At 40.9% G+C, this 20,824-nt stretch overlaps 1 protein-coding gene across 1 annotated transcript in view; it reads right to left on the bottom strand.

Annotated features, from left to right (window-relative positions):
- OXCT1 (3-oxoacid CoA-transferase 1) overlaps nucleotides 1-20,824 on the bottom strand; it is a 127,195-nt gene that overhangs the window by 45,928 nt on the left and 60,443 nt on the right. Inside the window, exons 8-13 of the mRNA XM_070411780.1 lie at nucleotides 14,888-14,995; nucleotides 13,288-13,402; nucleotides 8,510-8,604; nucleotides 5,965-6,013; nucleotides 1,754-1,826; nucleotides 1,067-1,142 (exon numbers count right to left, since the gene is read on the bottom strand). Coding sequence (XP_070267881.1) covers nucleotides 1,067-1,142; nucleotides 1,754-1,826; nucleotides 5,965-6,013; nucleotides 8,510-8,604; nucleotides 13,288-13,402; nucleotides 14,888-14,995 — 516 coding nt within the window. The remainder of the gene's footprint in view (nucleotides 1-1,066; nucleotides 1,143-1,753; nucleotides 1,827-5,964; nucleotides 6,014-8,509; nucleotides 8,605-13,287; nucleotides 13,403-14,887; nucleotides 14,996-20,824) is intronic.

Here is a 20,824-nt window from a genome sequence, read left to right as displayed (position 1 = left end):
TCTAAGAGATTTCCAAAAACTCTCAAATCATAGAACAAGAACCTCAATTCCTAAACCCAATTCTTTTTAGCTGGTGCTACAGAGAAACACACAGGAATCCTTAAACATAACACACCTCAGAAGAGTAACCTGAGCTACCAAATGAGCTCATAATCCCGGCCCTACGCTCACTGTGGTCTCCGTGCACATTTTGGAAAGCGACAACTGGAATACTATGAACCACATTCCTAAATCGGCTCATTGCAGTCCTTTCTCCAAAGTGTATTCTGATAGGTTTCTTCCCTCATTTAGGTCAATAGTAAAAGAAAACCGTTTGCTTTTCACGAGCATGTTGGAACATCCCAGGTTTTGTTTTCCATAATAGAAGACAATGTGATTGATTACTTCTGGGGTCATGTGACCAATCAAGAAAGGACTTTAGATGCTTTGGCTCAGTGGATAGAGCGTTGGCCTGCGGACTGAAGGGTCCCAGGTTCGATTCTGGTCAAGGGCACATGCCCGGATTGCAGCTCAATCCTCAGTAGAGGGCGTGCAGGAGGCAGCCAATCAATGATTCTCTCTCACCATTGATGTTTCTATCTCTCTCTCCCTCTCCCTTCCTCTCTGAAATCAATAAAAATATATATTAAAAAAAAGGGAGAGGACATTACTCACTCACTGTGAATAAGAAAATAATAGGATTAATATAAAATTTATAAACTTGTTCAGTGCTCTTTCCAGTTATAAGGAGTTACTTATAATAAACATTTGTATTTCTTACTTTTATGATAGAACATAATTATACCATTTTTTAAATCTTCCCTACCTCTTTCTTTATGGAAAATTCTACTTTGGCCCAGATCTTGCCTATTTTTAGTTCCAGCTACATAATAAACTGGCAAAGCTGAATATTTCTCAGGGTTTGCTTAATTAAAATTTGACTCAAATAAGAAAACACGATACAATATTTCTTTATTGTTAAAATAATTATTTTGTACTCTCGTGGCAATCTGACAGGATTTTCCTTAATGTTTCAAAAATAAGTATTCTGACCCAAGCATAATTCAAAAGGAAAATGTCCACTTACAGGGATCATCCAGTTAGCCAGGTCACCGTATTTGGAAACCTGCATGGCTCCTAGCATGGTCAGGTTGACATGTCCTCTGAGAAAGAGAAAGAGGAATTAACAGGCAAACTTCACAAGCTTCATGTCCCTTCACTGGAAATTGCCAGCAATTAAAATAAATAACTCTGTATTCCCCAAAATGCAATTGCTTTCCCCCACCCAACACCTGATTTCCAAATACATCAGCTCAAGCTGATGTAGAGAAATAACCATTAAGAGTTCTTTTTTAAAAATTATAGCTCATTTCGCTTCCAAAAGACAAATTAATACAGTTGTACACAGTGAGTTTGTTGCCTTCAGTGAGGGAGCATGTGGCTTGATTGGGAGGCAAACATGAGCTAGAAAATGAACACAAAGTTTGTAGAAAATGTCAGGGGCCTCAGAAAGAACTTTTTAAAAATGTTTGCTTCGTGATAGCTGGCACACAGATATAAATTCCATTTGGGGGGCTCTTTTAATAACAGCAGGCTGGCTGTTCCCATTCCTGACATCCGATGTGAATAATTTCACATCTCTGTGCAGCCGAACAAGCCCAGGATGGTTTTCTGGCGGGGAGACGTGTCTATGTTCAGAGCCTGGCTGACACGCTCAGCCAGTGACTCAGCTCCTTCCACACTGTGAAACGTGAGCGGCTTTGTCATTACATACCCTCTAATCATCGCGAATGACTCATCGCTGGAGAAGTAAGAGGCTCCTGGAAGAACAGTAACTGTTTCCTTGCCTAAACACACACACACACACACACACGACAAAGGGGAAAAAAGGCTATTAGATTTCTAAGAGTACTGTGGTGGAGAGAGGGGTCAGAATTGTCACTAACACTGTTCACATTTGCCCTTGCATGGTGGTAATAAAGAGCAATCCCATTTTTCATTTTATTATTGTTCTGAAGTTCTCTACAGACAATGCAATACCCTTCCAGACCCCCCAGCAGCCCCACTCCCCTCACCAGCAGGTGCTATATGCTAACAGGACTGAGGAGAAAGAATCCAGTGCTACCGTGGTCGCTGGAGCAAAAAGACTGTGGAGTAACCGTGAAGAAATGCAATTCTGAAGGGAATACCACAGGAGATGCACCTCAGGTATTTTTTTTTAAAAAAACCAATGAATAACCTAGAAAGATTCTTTAACATCATTAGGATTGAATCTTCTCTTTCCATCTCAATCTCTATCTCTTTCCCCCTCTCATCTTTCCTCTCTTGACCCTGAAAGTTTCTATTAAGACCCTAGGACTTTGATAAAATTAGGAAATAACATTCTAATACTGGCCAATGTATTTAATGTAACCCTCAAGAGGACTGCTCTCAAAACTTACATCTCATAATAGGAGTTCAGAACTGCGCAAGATCTTCATCTAATACTATCATCTAATACTAACATCTATGCTCCTTTCTTCTTGTGATCTATTTCCTGTCTGTCCAGGAGCTTCGGGTGCCCAGAAGCTTCTGGTCTCGACCAGAATAGTATTCACAGGCCCTTTGCCAAAGGTAGGTCAACTGTATGACCTACCATGCATTACCCCGGTATAACAGGACAGAGAAAAAGAAAGGGAAGGAATAGAGAAAGGATCCTGGACACAACAGGACCAGAGGGGTCTGACCATGGCCAGCCGTGCAGCGCAGCAGTACCCAGCTTCTCAAGTCTTGCCCAAAAGCGCACTTCTCCATCTATATCCCTCCCCATCCGAGCTCGAATGTGGAGAAAGAGGGAGACTATTTATATCATGCTGAAATATTTATCCCCCAAAGGATTTGGATGCTAAACAACAAAAACATTTTCACATCTTTCAAAGTACCATAAAGCTGAAAAGCTTTAGAAAATACTTTCTAGTGTGGTTAGTAGGAGCTTTTAGACAGCACATAAGAGTTGAGGGATGAAATGAGATGATGCATGCAATGTCCTTAGCCTAGTGCCTGGCACAGAGAAAGGACTCCATAAACATTAGCCTTGTCATTCCTCTCTCTCTGAACAATGTTGTCGCCCCTACAGGACCAAGCATGACTGTCACGGTGGGTCATACAGCCAGCCTGTGGACCCCAGGTTTCAGGACAGGCCTAATACAACTGAACCTTATCCTGACACAAATTCCATGTCCAGCAAATTCCGGTCCTCACCAATCCTGTGAGGTGGAGAGCAAGCAGGACTATGTGGTAGGACAGTAAAGCAGAGGAACATAAGCATCTCCGTTCCTTTGGTCTCTGTGTTAAATCACAGTGACTTCGCAATGGCAATTTCCACGGGCTGACGGACATGCCAGGCTATTTACCACGTCACAGGCAACCCTGAGGTCACTGCGGAGCCTCAGCTCTCCCTATGTGATTTATGAAGCACAGTTTTATTAAAGAGCCCGGACAGCACTTCTCATGCAGGGAGCTGCCAGGCCCCTGCCCATACATTCTGGTCTCTTACAAATTATGTTTTCCAGAAGCAAAGTTAATTTTCAGCATTTTTAAACATGCAGTAACTAAACAGAAATAGATATTCTAAAGCTGAATCCATGCTTTTCAAGTGCAATATCAAATAGGGTCAAAAAAATAACTATAACTAATAATACAATCAATACCTTAAAGAAAAAGGGCTCAGTGTATAGGAGGCAAAGGCCAGAAACCAAGCCTAGAAGACTGTGTGTGTCCAGTCCCTAGCAATGTGATTTTGAGCACCTTACTTCACTTTTCTGGGCTGTTTCCCAATCTGTATAATGAGGTTTCACCTGAGGCTCACACTATATCATACATCTAAAAAAGTACGCTGTAAATTATTTAGTGTTATAGAAGTGGTGATTTGTTTTTACATAGTCATATGAGATTATTACTTAGAAAAATGGGATCCTTAGAAATAGCTTTATTATTATTTTAAAATTTCATGCACTGATTTTACCCACTTAATTCAATATTCATTTCAAGAAAGTTGTATTTTAAAAAAAAATTCCTTTCAACTTAACATAAACAATGGGCTGATCTCTCAGGTAATTTTCAAGTTTGAGGAGTTGAGGAAACTGACAATTTGTATTCTGGGTTCTCTAGCTCAAAGCTTTTCCTCCCTAATTTGGACATCTCCAAAATCTAAAGCATCATAAATCCCAAAGAGGACTTTGATGAAAGAGTCAGAATATTATTAAACTGATTTGCAGCTTGGCTTCCCCAAAGCACTGAATTACTGTTTTACAAAGCAGTTGAAGATTATACATGACATTTCAGAAGTTGAAATACAAAACTGGTAGCTTCGTTAGGATGGAGCTACTTTTAAACTCAATCAGAAACGCCTACCATCCAACAATGTCATTAGAAAAGATTAACTATTTTTCTAAGGAAAGTGGGTTCCATGAACTCAAGCCTGAAATTTAGAAAATGGAGTTATTCATTTTGCAAATAACTCACTAACATCATAAATTAATTAAGCCAAGAAGCAAATATTTTCACAGATCAATGAACGACTGCTAAAGGGTACAGCACAATTAAATTACAGCCTTGGCTAAATGTCATTGCTTGATCACAGTGGGCCTTTCAGCGTTGAGTCATGTTAACTAATTCAACTATTCAACCAGAAGCTGTTTTACTTCCAAAAATTCTCTAAGAACCAAACATCAATTCTTCTCGGCATCTGGCCTTTAAGCTCAGCTCATTTTCCTTCTCTTCTGAGATTGGCACCTACTATTTTTGAAGGTGGAGTAAGAATAATACGTTTTCAGGGATAGAGTGAATAGGAGTAAAAGAAGGGTACAGACAAGCAGGCTAAGAATCGCATAAAAATTATCTTCTCATGGGCTAAGGATAATCATTGGCCCCAGCACAGAGACAGCAGTGGTGCCTCCAGCATGGGCAGGGACACTGGCCAGGGCCTCCAACCGGCTCTCCTCCTTCAGGTTGCTATTGCATGGACTCTAGGTTCTAGTTGCACAAAGAGCTCATGATAAGAGGTAAAGCATCTGAGTGTGGGAACAAGGAGCTGACAAGACCAGACTCCCGAATTCAAAGAAACTCTATATATTACTCATATCACTGGGTCATACTTAGTGGCAGACACTCCCTTCAGCGCCACCCTTGAACCTCTGAAGGATGCTCTCTGACTGTGATGAGGACTAGCAGACAGGAAGTGGCTCCTATAACAGAAACCTCCATGCACCAGACACCAGATCTTTTCTTTTTGCCCCTATGGATCCACACCCACACTCTTCTCATCATGAGAGTGTAGACCTATTTCAGCCTGGAATTATCCAAGGGGAGGCTCAAGCAGGAGGCCCAGTGGAGGAGACCCACCTCACCCTCAACCTGCATGTGCTCCTTCCCTTCTCTGTATTTTTGTTCTTTCTGGGAGATGTCCTTGGCTATGTTTCCTAACCTTTGTTGCATATATATATTCAGCAAGAATTTTGTTTAAGCAGTCCTAATTCTTCATACCGAAGGCCATAGTTCCTGTTACCTGTTAGGTGACTGACCCTCTCTGACAGCTGCCCCTTAAGGCCTGCCTAGGGGTAATAATAGTAACTCCCTGTACCATGGTATCTTACCATCCTTTCCTGGTTTCCCTAATCCTGTCCACACCCCTGTCGACTGTCCCAGACTCCTCAATACCCCCATTTATAGCCAGGACCCTGACCGATTAAACCACCAGAGCTCTCACCATGGGATGTAGCTCCACCTAGAATTTTGCCTTGAGCTTAGTCTCACTAATAACAGTCCTCTGACAAGAAGTCAGGCAAAGATGAGGCTTGAACGCTCATCTCCCCTCCTCAATGAAAAAGACAGTGACTGCTCTCTAAGAAAAGACAAAGAAACAAGCTCACCTCCTTACTGGTATCTGGAATAGAACTAAATCAACAGCAAGGAAAACACTGGGAAACCCGTAATGAGTGAGTTTACCTGCATTGATTAGATCTGCATCAACTTCATTTTCGAATGGATATGGACCCTGTCAAATGAAACAAATGAACCAATGTCAATTAGTAACAGAAGTTTCTCACTGAACTGAACACTAATACTGTAATATAAACAACATCTCTAAAAACTCCAGGAAATCGTCTTCAGAAGACTTGAGATAAATCTTCAAAAGTTAATTCTGGTATTTGTATGGCTGTGTTTCTCATATTGATTAGTCTTTCCTACACTAATAATTGTGACTAGGTAAATGAAAAATATTTTCTAAATATGATCAAAGTTTGAAAGTAATATTAAATTATTAGAAATATAGGACAATCAAACAAAAAGTATTCACGGCCTACTATACAGCAATGTTATTCATAAACCTTCCTCTTAGCAAATATAAACTAAATGGCTGCATTATTTGGCTAGAAAGACCAACAGAGGCCACGTTTCAGCTTTTTGGTATGCAGAAGTCAAAAGCTTAAATCTGGGGTCCTAACCTTATTGCTCAAAACATCTGAGTTTTGCTACCTTTGTTTTCCCTTTGCCCACTTATTCTTAGTAAGTTTTTAAAAAATTCCGTATGCATTTTTATAAGATATCTCTACTTGAATGGGGCAAGGAGTTCTGTAACATAACATATGTTAATCAAAAAGGGAAAAAAGAAAAAGGCATAAGATAGAACCAAGAATGAGGACATATTGACTGTAAAATTTTAACAGACTTTCTAAGGGAACGAAATTCTATTTTTTAAGTAAATTGAAGTGGTAACTAATGTTTAGACCTATGTAAATTTCCTTTTTAAACATTGACCCTGGGTAATTCAGGTAAATTTATTTCCCTTATTTCAAACTGAAGGAACTGGTCACTCTAGATCAGCTGTGGGCAAACTACGGCCCGCGGGCCAGATCCGGCCCGTTTGAAATGAATAAAACTAAAAAAAAAAAAAAAAACCCGTACCCTTTTATGTAATGATGTTTACTTTGAATTTATATTAGTTCACACAAACACTCCATCCATGCTTTTGTTCCGGCCCTCCGGTCCAGTTTAAGAACCCATTGTGGCCCTCGAGTCAAAAAGTTTGCCCACCCCTGCTCTAGATAATCCCTAAGGTACCCAAACAATACACGTCTTCTTTTTTGTTTTATTACTTGTTTGTTTGTTAATCCTCACCAGAGGATATTTTTCCATTGATTTTAAAGAGAGTGGAAGGGAGGGGGAGAGACACAGAGAGAGAAACAACGATTGGTTGCCTCCTATAAGTGCCCAGACCAGAGCCGGGGATGGAGCCTGCAACCAAGGTACGTGACCTTGACCAAAATCAAACATGCAAACCTTCAGTCCAAGGGCCAACACTCCACTAACTGAGCCAAACCAGCCAGGGCCTAAGTCTCTGACTTCAATACGAATCTGATTTCATCCAAACACATATCATTTTCGTCTTTGAAAATGGTCATGATTATTGCCATTATCAACCAGGATCGACTCTATGCTTATAGTCATTATTTATATTATAAACACCAGATAAACATTTTTACATATATAATTTTTATTGCATTAACAGTTATAATCCACTGAGGAACAATAAAGATTAGGAATATTATAAATTGGAAAACTATAAATAATCTCTGCCATAGTTAATAATTAAATTAAAAATGTCATTCAGGAAGCAAATGTGCTTCTTTTTCTCATTATAATACTGAGGAAAAACGGTGGTTAAATTCTCTGAGAATACTGAGCTCACCTGCAACGTTAATTCTGAGGAAAAGAAAATTCTACCCTTTGGGACAACAGGACCTTAAAACACATTGATGAGAAGAATTGCTAAGGCTTTTTTAATTAATCAACTGTCAAAAAAATGTCCCTGCCCTAAATAGAAACCTTATTCTCCAGTGTTCACTCAGAGCCTTACTGAATTTTATTTCACAGAGACTGGTTAACCTTCATTCACGTCCAGCCACACAAGAGTTAAAAGTAGTTAACTAAAGAGCAAACTGTGAAGTCCTCTGAAGCAGCCACCAAGGGAGATGGAAACCCACTACCTGATAAAGGAGGAGCAGTGAAAAAACTTGCAGCAAATATAACACTACATACTCACAGTGACCACCACTGTATGGGAAAGTTAAATATTTTATTGTGATGATAAACAAACAGAAAAGGAAGGCTGGGAACTTTAAGCTAACAATTCTCAGTTATTAGAAGATTTCACTACATGGAATAGCTAGTTCTCCATCAAGACTGCCTAAATACATAGAAACATGGAACAGACTGCGGAATCTCAGAGGGAAAGCAGGGGTGGGTGAGTGGGTAGGAAGAGGTCAACCAAAAAAACTTGTATGCATATATGCATAACCCATGGACACAGACAATGATGAAGGCCAGGGGGCAGGGGGTCATGGGGGTAGGCAGGGGGTCAATGGCGGGTGGGGGGAGTGAAGGGTACATATATAACACTTTCACCAATAAAGATAAATTCAAAAAAAAAAAAAAAAGATGAGCAGGGGGAAAAAAGACTGCATAAATAAAACTTTAATTTCTATCTTACCAAACCCAGGATTCCATTTTCACTCTGCAGATGGATAGTCATATTTGGGCTGATAAAGTTGCTGGCCAGAAGTGGGATTCCTATGCCCAAATTAGCTGGAAAAGAAGATGTTAAGGTAGAACGTGGAAAAGGTAGAGAGATTTATGCCATAAATCTTCCACATACATCAACCCGAAGAGAAGCCTTCTTCAAAGGCCCTTGCTCTAAATGTAATTACTGAACACATTCTCCGATCACCCTCTAGGCACTTTTGTAATTAAAAAAAATAAAATAAAATAAAATCACTAATTAATCACAGCTCTTTCAATAACGCTGATATGCTTTCCCATAAATATATCAAAGCGGTGGCTTTAGAAGACCAGCCAAGAGGTCATGTTCACTGTAAGACATTCTGTTTGCATTAACATGCTCAGCAAATTTAGACGGATGTATTATGACTTGTGACTGATAGAATATTATTAAATGTGGATTGACCTTTGTTTAAAACCAATTTTGACTTTTCAAAACTCCAACTAAAAATAAGGATGACTTAACATTCTTAAAAAGGGCTACCATTTCTAAATTTTAAAAATTTTCTGACAATACGAAAATGTCCACATGAAAGTGTTTCACCTCCTTTGGGTCACTGGGATAGCATCCACTGGTGACTGAGTCTTCCCTAAAACACGAGGGGGAAAGGAGGCATAGGTTTCAGTGAAAAAAATTGTCACTATATAAAAAGTAGCTGGGCCTTGACCAGTTTGGCTCAGTGGGTAGAGCGTCGGCCTACGGACTGAAGGGTCCCAGGTTCGATTCCGGTCAAGGGCATGTACCTTGGTTGTGGGCACATCCCCAGTAAAGAGTGTGCAGGAGGCAGCTGAATCAATGTTTCTCTCTCATCAATGTTTCTAACTCTCTATCCCTCTTCCTTCCTCTCTGTAAAAAAATCAATAAAATATATATATTTTTAAATGTAGCTGGGTTAAGGCATCAAAGAGTAACTGAGGGTGTTGAATCTTCTTGCTTAGACATCAAAATAGGATAAATCCTAATATGTACCCAAACGGTGTGGGTTCAGTCTTGCCTCTCAATACCAGCAATCTGAACAGATTAGCGATATGTAGATTAAAACTCACAGACACAGACAACAGTATTGTGGTTACCGAAGGGGAAGAAGAGGGAGGGTGGTAAAGGGTAAAAGGGTGGAATATATGGTGACGGAAGGAGATTGGACTTTGGGTGGTAAACACACAATGCAATATACAGATGATGTATTATAGACTTGTACAATTCAAACCTATATAATTTTATTAACTAATGTCACCCCAATAAATTTAATTTTAAAAAGAAGGATAAAAAAGATATGCTGCCCAGAACTGCTGACTATGCTGTCCACTACTGCTCAAGAGTGGTAAACACTCACTGTTATTTAAATGCAGTCAAAATCCAAACACTCATTGTACTAATTACCTCTTCCTATCTCTTTTCTGAGAAAATACTTAAAAGATTAAAAATGGCGGCAGAGTAGGTGGATGCAGCACAGACATGCTCCCAAGAACAAATTGGAATTACAATTAAAATACAGCAAAACTCCCTGAATCATCAACAGGAGACTCACAGGAGAGAACCCTGATACCTGAGGACTGAAAGTGGAGGCTGCATAGAAACTAGTAAGAGGGGCAGAGGGGCGGAGGCGCGAAAGGGCTGGCCAGGTGCCCACAGGCAGCAAGTGAAATTCCGGAGAGATATCTCAGCTGTGGGGGGTTGCCACTGAGAACTCTGGGGCCTAATCCCCAAGCTGGGCCCTGCAGCAGAGAGCACCAGAACTGAGAAGGGTACCCACATAACATCTCCCTGTGAAAAGCAGCCGGGTTGCTGTCTGCCAGGGAGTGACAGCTGAAAAGTCAGGCACCCTCTTAAAGGGCCAATGCACAAAATCCCCTGTAGAGCTGTTACAGAATTTACCAGGCAACTGGGAAATACACACAGGAGTACTTGGAGATACAGGAAAAACCCGTTTATTTCCAGATGTACTAGTACCGTGACTCAGGGGAGCCTGTTTCCAAATCCTGAGCAAACCAATATAGAGGAAGCTTTCTCTTTATACCCTTTGGTTTCTTTGTCTTCCAAATATGACTTCTGGACCTTTCTCGGGCTTTGCAAAAAGCCCCATGTGTTGGGATGGGTGCTGGAAGACCACACCTAAATGCCTGGCCTGGCGCCAGCACTGATAACCCCGTCCAAGAATTGTGTATTGTTCATGGTTTATGGCCTCTGTAAAATGTGAGTATTTAGGTAAACAGGTCTGGCAAGACCAGATAATTAAGGAAGGGGCAGTGACTAGACTGTAGGCCAGCCGTGGGCAAACTACGGCCCGCAGGCCGGATCCGGCCCATTTGAAATGAATGTAATGATGTTTACTTTGAATTTATATTAGTTCACACAAACACTCCATCCATGCTTTTGTTCCGGCCCTCCGGTCCAATTTAAGAACCCATTGTGGCCCTCGAGTCAAAAAGTTTGCCCACCCCTGGACTAGACTACAGGCTAACAGGAATGTGCATTAGGGATACTAATTAACTAGTACAGAGTCAGGCTGCTGATCTCACCCCCCCCCCCCCCCAAATGTCTTCTTTTCTTCATAAGAGTCCCTCTGGCAGAGGGAGGGCAGAGTGGACTAGAGCTGTGTAAGCAGAAGCCAGGATTGGGGACTCGGAGGTTAGAGCTCAGAAGGCAGACACCCCAAGTTTCCTAGGCTGAGTCATTCCCTCACACAGCAGACGACATTTTTCCCACACAGACATTTGCTATATAGGAGGCCTTGCCTGGGGGAAAGACAGTTGATGCACCCTACTGGAAAACACCTTGCCATGAGGCCACTTAAGAGACTAAAAATAACTACTAGCCTCCAGGCAGAAGCAACTGCCCGGCCCTGTTGAAAAAACTCTTGCCACTCCCTAGGACATTACCTGGGTGGGGGATCCTATCAGTCTGTAGGCAGAAGCGGTCTCTGGAGGCTTTGAGTCTTTGCCTGTTCTAACTAGTCAGAAACAGTGTTTGACACTGTCCTGTACTAGAGATTGAGAGGTATAGAGGATCTACCTAATACATAATCAGAAATCCAAACAGACAGCCAAAATGAGGAGGCAAAGAAGCAACCCCCAAATGAAAAAACAAGAAAATTCTCCAGAAGAAATAAATGAAACAAAGATAAGAAAGTTATCTGAAACAGAGTTCAGAGTAATGATGGTAAAGATGCTTAACAGCAAGAAAAAATATACAGAAACTATGAAAAAAGAACAATTGGAGATAAAGAATGACATAACACAAATAAAAAACACATTGGAAGGAATACACAGCAGTGGGGACGCTAAGGATCAAAGACAGGGTTGAAAAAAAATCAATCAGAGAACCAAAAAGAAAAAATAATGAAAAAACAGGAGGACAGCTTAAGGGAGCTGTGGGACAACGTGAAACGTAACAATATTAGAATAACTGGTGTGCCGGAAGATGCAGAAAGGGAGAAAGGAATAGAGGATGTGTTTGAAGAAATAATGGCAGAAAACTTCTCTAACCTGGTAAAGGAAAAAGTCACACAAGTTCAGGAGGCACAGAGAACTCCAAGCAAGAAGAACCCAAACAGGCCCATGCCCAGACACATCATAATTAAAATACATCAAAAAAAAAATTAGAGAAAGTACATAAAGCAGAATTTGAGTCATTTACTAAACACCCTTATAAAACATCAGACATAAAAAAGGATACTCAGGAGAACTTTGTCAGAGGAAACAAGGGCCTGTTAAGAAGTTGGGTCTTACAGAGAAAGACAAATACCATATGATTCACTTATATGTGGAATCGAAAGAACAAAATAAATGAACAAACAAAATAGAAGCAGACTCATAGACACAAAGAACACAGTGATGGTGCCAGCTGGGAGGGGGCTAGGGGACTGGGTGAAAAAGGCAAAGGGTTCAAGAAGTACAAATTGGTTGTTACAAAATAGGCACAGGGATATGAAGTCCAGCAGAGGGAATATAGCCAATAATACTGGAATCACTATGTATGGTGCCAGGTAGGTACTGGAAATATCAGAGGGAAACACTTCATAAAGTATATGATTGTCTTACCACTATGCTATACACCTGAAACTAGTATAAAATAATACTGAATGTAAACTGTAATTGAAAAATAAATTTTAAAAAAAGTTGGATCTTATGTTTCAACGAGTATGCAAATGTCAGAATACAGAGAAAGCCAATAGCACTGGCTATAACTAGTACTTCTGAGGTTTAAAACCCTCATCTTGGGTAAGCTCCAGTCCCAATAACATTTAGCCAAATGCCAAATTGCACTGAAGTCTATAGTATATGAGAAAATAGCTAAACAAATTTCTGGTCACCATTTTGTTCAAGAAGGCAAATAGACTATAATTCCAATTTCATATATCCTTTCTTTTTTAAATTTTTATTTATTGGTTTGGGAGAGAGACAGAGACATCAATTTGTTGTTCCACTTTATGCATTCATTGGTTGCTTCTTGTGTGTGCCCTGACTGGGGATCGAACCCGCAACCTTGGCATATCAGGACGACACTTTAACCAACTCAGATACTTGGGCAGGCCAACTTCATATATCTTGATATCTGTAGATTATATGCCACACTTTGTAAAAACTGATCAACCGCTTTTAAAGTTACAAAGGCCTATAAAAGAATCGCCATGCAGCAGGCCTGGTGGCCTGAAGAACATGGGAAAAGCAAGGCCTCGTCTTTGCCAGTCGCACAAAGATAAAGGATACCATACATGCCATCCTCAAATTCAAGAGCTGCCCGCTTGATGATGCGCTCCCTCACATTATCTCCAGGTTTTCCGGATTTGGCTTTTACATCTTCCTGTTTCCGGGTTGATAAACGCTTTAAGATAAACAGAAATAAATTATTCGTGATTGAGGTACACCTTGGATTTTTATCACTGTAAAGCACAAAAGTTTACTAGAAAAAAATTGAACTCTCTCCTACTACTATTATGAGGCCAATCTGCAATGTAATAGAGTTAAAAAGAGAAAAAAGAGAATACCCAGAAATAATTTTTTTTAATCCTCACCCAAGGATATGCTCATTGATTTTTTTAGAGAGGAAGGGAGAGAGAGAACAAGAGAAACATTGATGTGAGAGAGAAACATCAATTGGTTGCCTCCCATATGCACCGTGGCCAGGGATCAAACCAGAAATGTGCCCTGACCAGAAATCGAACCCACAACCTTTTGGTGCACAGGACAACACTCCAACCAATTGAGCCACCTGGCCAGGGCACAAATAATTCTTTAGAAAATAAGGGATTGAGGTCAGATTTATTTGAAGGGCAAGGTATACTTGCTCTGTCTCTTTGAAGCAATTAATCCCCCTGCTCCTGTCACACTGTCTGCTACTGCTGCCACCTCCCACGACTCCTACAACTGCACTCTCCTCCAGAGCTCGGGCACTGAGCCGGGACGAAGGGAACAGGAACAGACGTGGACTCTGCTTTTGCAGGGCTGCCAGAGTGTGTTTACCAGGTGTTGCTCTCTCAACAGCCTATTTCCACCTGCAGAGTCTGGACTGGTTTTGCTACCAGCACATCACAGGGCTCAGACATATCCAGCAACCAGCCAGGAAAGTATTTCCAAAGCTAAATCTCCTATCACAGACTCTGGTTCCTATTTGCAAATGTTCCATCATTTCTCCCTAGCCGGCTGACATCAGTTTTGGATCGCAGAATGCCATTTTTTTTTTTTTTTTTTGTCATCCAAAGGCTATAGCCTATCTCTGATTCCCCGATACCCCCAATACATGTTTATTCTGTTGTTGATCCCTAGACACTTATGAATCTTGGTACCCATTCTGGTCCAGATGGTCACTCTTCTAGCTCTGAGTATACTTGAAATACCTCCAATGCTCCTGCAAGCCACTCCTTGCCACAATCTCCTACCCACCAGCTGCCTAGAGCCTAATGCCTAACACTAATGGGAAGTGGCGTTCTTCCCGGACTCTGTAAACCATAAAGCAACTTTAAGATAGACAGACGTTTCTGCATGATCAAACATGGACAGTCCAGCAGGGGGCAGCCTCGGAGACCTGCTTATCCTTCTCTATCCGAGGGACAGGGGAGAAGCAACGCTATGCATCTTAAGTCAGCACACTCACAGAAGCCTGGAAATCAGGATCACCAGGCACTGTTTGGCTGGACAACAACACAGGTGACATGTCCCTTCACGATGGGTACATGGGAAGCTCATACTAAGACCCAGAGCGAGGCTTCCTGCTCGGCTTTTTTATTCCTTCTTGTCTGGAATGAACCCAGGGACACACGTCTCTGATAATCAGACGCGGAAATATTGACAGTGAAGCTAAGTCAACTACCTCAATTCTTTTCTCATATTTTTCTCCCTTTATAAGGCGATGTACATAAATCTTAGGAATATGGATGTCTTCTGGGGCAAAGGATCCAACATCCACAATTTCTTCAACCTATACAAAGAGAAAAAGAAATTTTAATTAAATAGTGAAAGCTTAAAATGAACCCTTTTTATTTAAAAAAAAAATGAAGTATATGCATCTTCACTTCCAACTTGGGTTGTATACACAATGTAATAATACACACACACACACACACACACACAGGTGGGTGGGAAAATCCTATACCAGGGATTACAAGAGGGATTTTAGTGATGGTGTACCTGCTCCCCAACAGGTGGAAAGGAACAGGACATGGAGGACAAAAGCTATCTTCTTTGATAAACAGACGGATCTTGACCCAAATCAAACAAATCTCCCAGGAAGAGTCAGGAAACATGAGGGCATCTAAACTGAAATAGTGGGTACAGGTGTGCACCAACGTTCACCTGAGAATGAGTGAGGGGGAGGCAAGGGGGCCCCACCACTGTGCTCTGAACCTCTCCACGCTCCGGCATTTCCTCCCCAGCTGGTGACCAGGTGGTGCAGTGGGGGCAGGCAGGGCAGCTGAGCACCTGCCACCTCCTCCAGCCACAGAACTCTCAGTCATTAGGACTCATTCCCACCTTTACACTTATTCCATTCAACTCTTCGAAGACAGTCCTGACTTTAAAAATTCATGTGTACACGAATCCATCATCCTGGGGATAAGCATGAAGACTTCCTATTCGTGAAGATATCTACCACAGCATTTGATAAATATGAAGGAGTTGGAAACAACCTAAATGGTTAATGATAGGACAAATGTAAAATATACCTGGTGCATCCACATAATGAATAGTTAATGACAGCTCATAATTCAATGCTGGCTCTTTGGTCCTATGTGTAAATTATTTCTCTATCTACCAAAGACTGAAAGGGAATACATTGAAATACTAATAAATATCATGTCCGGGTGATAGTACAAGTTATTTTTGTTTCCCTTCTACTTTTATAATGAAGGAAACCTACAATGTGCTTTTTTTTAAAAAGATGCAATAGACATCAAGTAAGTAATTTCCAAAACAAGAAAGTACATAAGTGAGAAATGTGATATATTCCTTAATTAGTTAGATAAGTACCAACTAGCACATGTGAAAAAGAAAACAGCAACGCTAAGAAAAACGGTGGTTTCTAAATTCTGAAGCACTTACAAGATTATGAAATGTATTCGGAGATCCTTTTCGCTTCCATTTTTTTTAAATAATGTGAGTTATTCCCCATGTCTAACACTTCCCAAAGCTCAGGGCCTTCTGTCTCCTGCGTGCATTATTGCAGCAGCTCCCTAACTGTTCTCCCTGACATTACGCTTCAGCAGGGGCAAGAAATACAAGGGAAAGGGACAGAAACTAGTACTTCTCACTTAAACCACAAATGCTGATGGCAACCGATCACTATTCTCCTCTGGTTCCACCGAAGAAAGTTTCGACAAAAACAACAACACCAAATTAAGACAAAGTTTCTTCACTGAGAGTAACTGCATCACGACTTTCCCAGCAAAGGGGTGGAAGACACTGGTTAAACAACTCAGATGAAAAGCGCGCAGCGGGTAACACCCCAGCGTCGGGTAACACCCCATCGGGCCCACGCTTTGCTCTCCTGTTAGGATGAGTTGCACGTGGTAAAGCGCACATGCAGCATCTGTTCAAACTTCATCCACACTCAACGGTATGGAAAATTTCTACACAGAAATCAATGCTTTCTCCGAGTTGGTTGGCTGACTTCCATAGCAAAGGAAGAAAAGAATGTGAAGTACAAACCAACAGGAGAAAACATGTTTTCAAACAACCTGTGAGAAGAGTTTTTAAAAAACTGAAGAGGCAGGACCATCTCAATGCTACCCACTGAAGGAGCTGAGGCTTCTGGGCTGGTTTTGTGTCATCACGAGAAAGAACTTGTGTGTGTGTGTGTGTGTGTGTGTGTGTTGGGGGGGCATCTAGTGAGATCAGGCAATAACATAAGAGTCAAAGAAATCTGAAAAGAAAAGATGCATAAAATGCACTTGTTAAGGAAAAAGTAATAATAAAAGTGTGTAAGAGCACTCACAAACGATGGCGGAGACACACGTCCTAAAGTCACAAGTGGGTGAGATAGAGAAGGAACAAAGAAGAGGCCTCAGTGCAAAGCAATGGGCATGCGCAGGTGTCCTCAGACAAGGTCAAGTTGGAAGCAAGGTAGCTAGGAACCACCCAGACTTCTCCTTGGCGCTGTGCATAGTTCTTATGTGGCACCATCTGGTCCATCTAAAAAATCCAGACACTTGAGGCTTCTCTAATTAGTACTTGTCTTCAGTCATTAGCAGGAAAATAGAGGCTAGGAAATGTTAATTATTATTGATTTGAACTCTCTTTTCCAAGGTTGCTTTCTCTGCCCTGCACGCATCCTACTTTATAATTCTGAAAAGTTGTATAATAAAGCTCGGAGAGAGATCAGAATTCATCCTTGGGTGACAATGTTTTTGTTTTTACTTGGCAAGTACTATTTATATCTCAGGCAAAGGAACAGAGGAGCTGCCAGGCAATAACTTCCTTATTTTTATTTTTTTTTTTTAGTGACAACTTCCATCCATTACAGCCACAGAAACGGCCCGACCGCGGAGGCTGCTAGTGGAGAAGGCTATGAACCTGCAAACCCGGCTGTTTCATGACGCAAAGTGAGGGCTGTGGGGGAGGGAAGGAGGCAGGAGTCACATGGCAGACTTTTTCCCTGAGCCATTTTAACTTTCAACAAGGTGTAGAATGACCCTGGCTGGGTTGTTCAGTTGGTTGGAGCATCGTCTCATACACCAAAAGGTTGCAGGTTCAATGCCCGGTTGGGGAGCATATGGGAGGCAACGGATCGATGTTTCTCTCCCTCTCTCTTTCTCCTTCCTCTCTCTAAAGTCAATAAACATATTCTCAGGTGAGGATTTTTTTAAAAAAGGTTCAGAATGAACATTCATCTTTTGCCCAGAAATAAAAAAAGCAGACAAGCAGCAGCAATAATGTCTGTAATCCTATGAAACACCAACCCAAATTAGCAAAAGCTGAAGCCTAGAAAAATGGAAGAGGAAGGCAATGAGCAATAACGGAACCAGGCACACGCTGGATGCAGAGGTGCTCTGGGTGTCAGGTTAAGCCAGAGAACAGGTAAGATGAAGAAAACGTGGAGAAAAGGCCAGTCAGCATGCAGGGCATCCTTCCCCAAAACCCAAAGAAAAAGAAAAATTTTTCATTAATCCAAATTTTTCATTAATCCAGAAAAGTCCCTATCTTCTTAAGCTTCGTGCTAAGAAATGAGATGACTGGTACAAAACATGGGAGAAGATGACATGAAAGCTAAAAAGGCTTGGAGCACATGCATGTGGTCTTAAAGGTCTACATGGGAAGGCACGGGGACTGAAAAGATGAATGGCTATTAAAGAATCTGCAGCCTGCCCTAACCGGTTTGGCTCAGTGGATAGAGTGTTGGCCTGCAGACTGAAGGGTCCCAGGTTCGATTCCGGTCAAGGGCACATCCCCAGTGGGGGGTGTGCAGGAGGCAGCTGATTGGTGTTTCTTTCTCTTTGATGTTTCTGACTCTCTATCCCTCTCCCTTCCTCTCTGTAAAAAAGAAAAAAATCAATAAAATATATTTTTTTAAAAAAGAATCTGCAGCCTTAAACACGATGGTAATTATGATGGCACAATCGTTACTGAAACCTGATTGACTGGATCTGAGGCCCACAGACATTCCACCACGTGCAGTGAAAATAAGCTGCCCACGTGTGTGAAAGGACAAGGAATTAGGCACACGTCCGGGGAGCCACGACCTAGGATGGAAATGTGAGAAAGTGCATTTAAAGTGATTTCAAAGAAGAAAGAATATCATACTAATGGCTATGGAATCAGAGGGCTCACTAAACTAAAGAGGCAGATAACATATTTTTATAGAATGATAAAATCGGCTCAGAAATAAGACAGTGCTATGATGAGAGACACTAATTTTTGAACACCTTCTATTCGTGATATTCTGCTGATAAATCTTCTATTGTCCTCTGACAAGATCTATCTCTCAGAATGAAACCGTGAGACAGACACCATAATTGTGGACTTCCAACCAATGAGGATAACTGCTTGGTAAAGTAGAAATGATGGAAACCCTGAGAGACAGTGACAAGGTAAAATTGAAATTTGCAAGAGACCAGGGACTGAATCCTGGACATACATAGAAATGGATCCAGATCTTGGAAGAAAAGCAGATTTCAAAAAGTTGAGAGAAAAAGACAAGCAGGCTCAAGTGGTCAGAAACTCTCAGTGACAAATGGGGCTTGCCAGGCTCACACCCCACTCGGACAATGTGCAATCAGATCGTCCTGGTGACGAAGAGAACGAAGTGGAAACAAATGAAGGTAGAAAATGGTTTCTGCTGGCTAGGAGAACAAGATAGGCCAATGCTAAGTGAATGAAATTCACTAGGGATCAAGGTTAATGTTGTAATTAAATAAATACCTGGCCTAATACCTTTTTTTGAAAAGGAAATAAAAGGGTTTAGCTAACTACCAGCTCAAAGACTATACTGTAGAGCAGCGGTTCTCAACTTGTGGGTCGAGACCCCTTTGGAGGTCAAACGACCCTTTCACAGGGGTCGCCTAAGACCATCGGAAAACACATACATAATTACATATTGTTTTTGTGATTAATCACTATGCTTTGATTATGTTCAATTTGTAACAATGAAATTGGGGGTCACCACAACATGAGGAACTGTATTAAAGGGTCGAGGCATCAGGAAGGTTGGGAACCACTGATGTAGAGGATACCCCCAAAACTCCAAAAGAACCTTCCTTTCTCCACTTGCTGTCCAACCTCAGAGTTCACGATAACCATCTTCAACCAAATGTCCCTCATTACTAAGCAAAAACAGTTCTTCCTCCCTCCATTGTCTCATTTAGAAACCCTGAGTAAGAAGGAAAATGGATGATGCAGTTTAAACTCTTTAGAAGAAAAGCTTTACCTAAACTAACTCAATTTATTAAAACTATGACTAGCAGCAAAATAAGTAGGACAGATTGATCCCCCCAAAAAATAGAAATATTACTTTACTCAGAGACTATCCCAATAGTTTTCATAATGTGGGAGAATTGTTTTTTTTTAAAAAAACAAACTTAAAGCAGCTTATTGTAAATATTGTTTTCATTTCCACTGACTCTAATACCACAGTCAAACAGTTCAGCCCATGCTAGTATTTTGCTAACACATTCGCTTTGACCAAAAATTCCAATCTTCAAATAACATTCAGGAAGTATTATAAATATACAATTTTATGTCATATATTTTCCTTAAAAAAATTTTATTAGAACTGTAGCAAATCCAGAGAAGTAATTAAAGTGACTACATCTACCCGAATGAATTAAAATACTTCTAACATGTTAATTCAAAGCACCAGTCTTATCTATAATAGTAAGAAAAAAAAACTATACCATTATCACATGCCCCAGGAAAGCAGGAAGACATGATATAATTAATAGAATTAAACTAGGAACATTTTCAGTGAAAAGTTATGGAGAAACAGGGAGAAAAAGGAAATTTGTGTTCGGTTATACTGCCTTGCCTATTAGTGATGCTGACTAAAATGTTAAAAGGTTACTATACAACAGGGAATAAATATGCCATACTTATTTATATAAAACTACCCATATTAATCTTAGTAAATGTTAAAACCAGCTTGTTACTCCAACCTTGTTTTTTCTCTCAAAACTAGAGCTTGCATGTTAAAAGTTTTTTTAGTATACATCACAATCCAGCAACTTCAGTTCCTGTGTGAACCTAAGGAGCAGCCTGACCTTCAAGTCCCTGGCTGGCACAGACGGCCAAGACACAGGAATTCACCGACAAAAACCAGATG

Source organism: Myotis yumanensis, unplaced genomic scaffold (genome assembly GCF_028538775.1).
Source record: "Myotis yumanensis isolate MYYU_CA2020_CCGP unplaced genomic scaffold, mMyoYum1.0.hap1 SCAF_4, whole genome shotgun sequence".
In the NCBI taxonomy this organism is placed as follows: Eukaryota; Metazoa; Chordata; class Mammalia; order Chiroptera; family Vespertilionidae; genus Myotis; species Myotis yumanensis.
The sequence above is the reverse complement of the archived record's forward strand: the minus strand, read 5'-3'. Positions and strand labels throughout refer to the sequence as shown.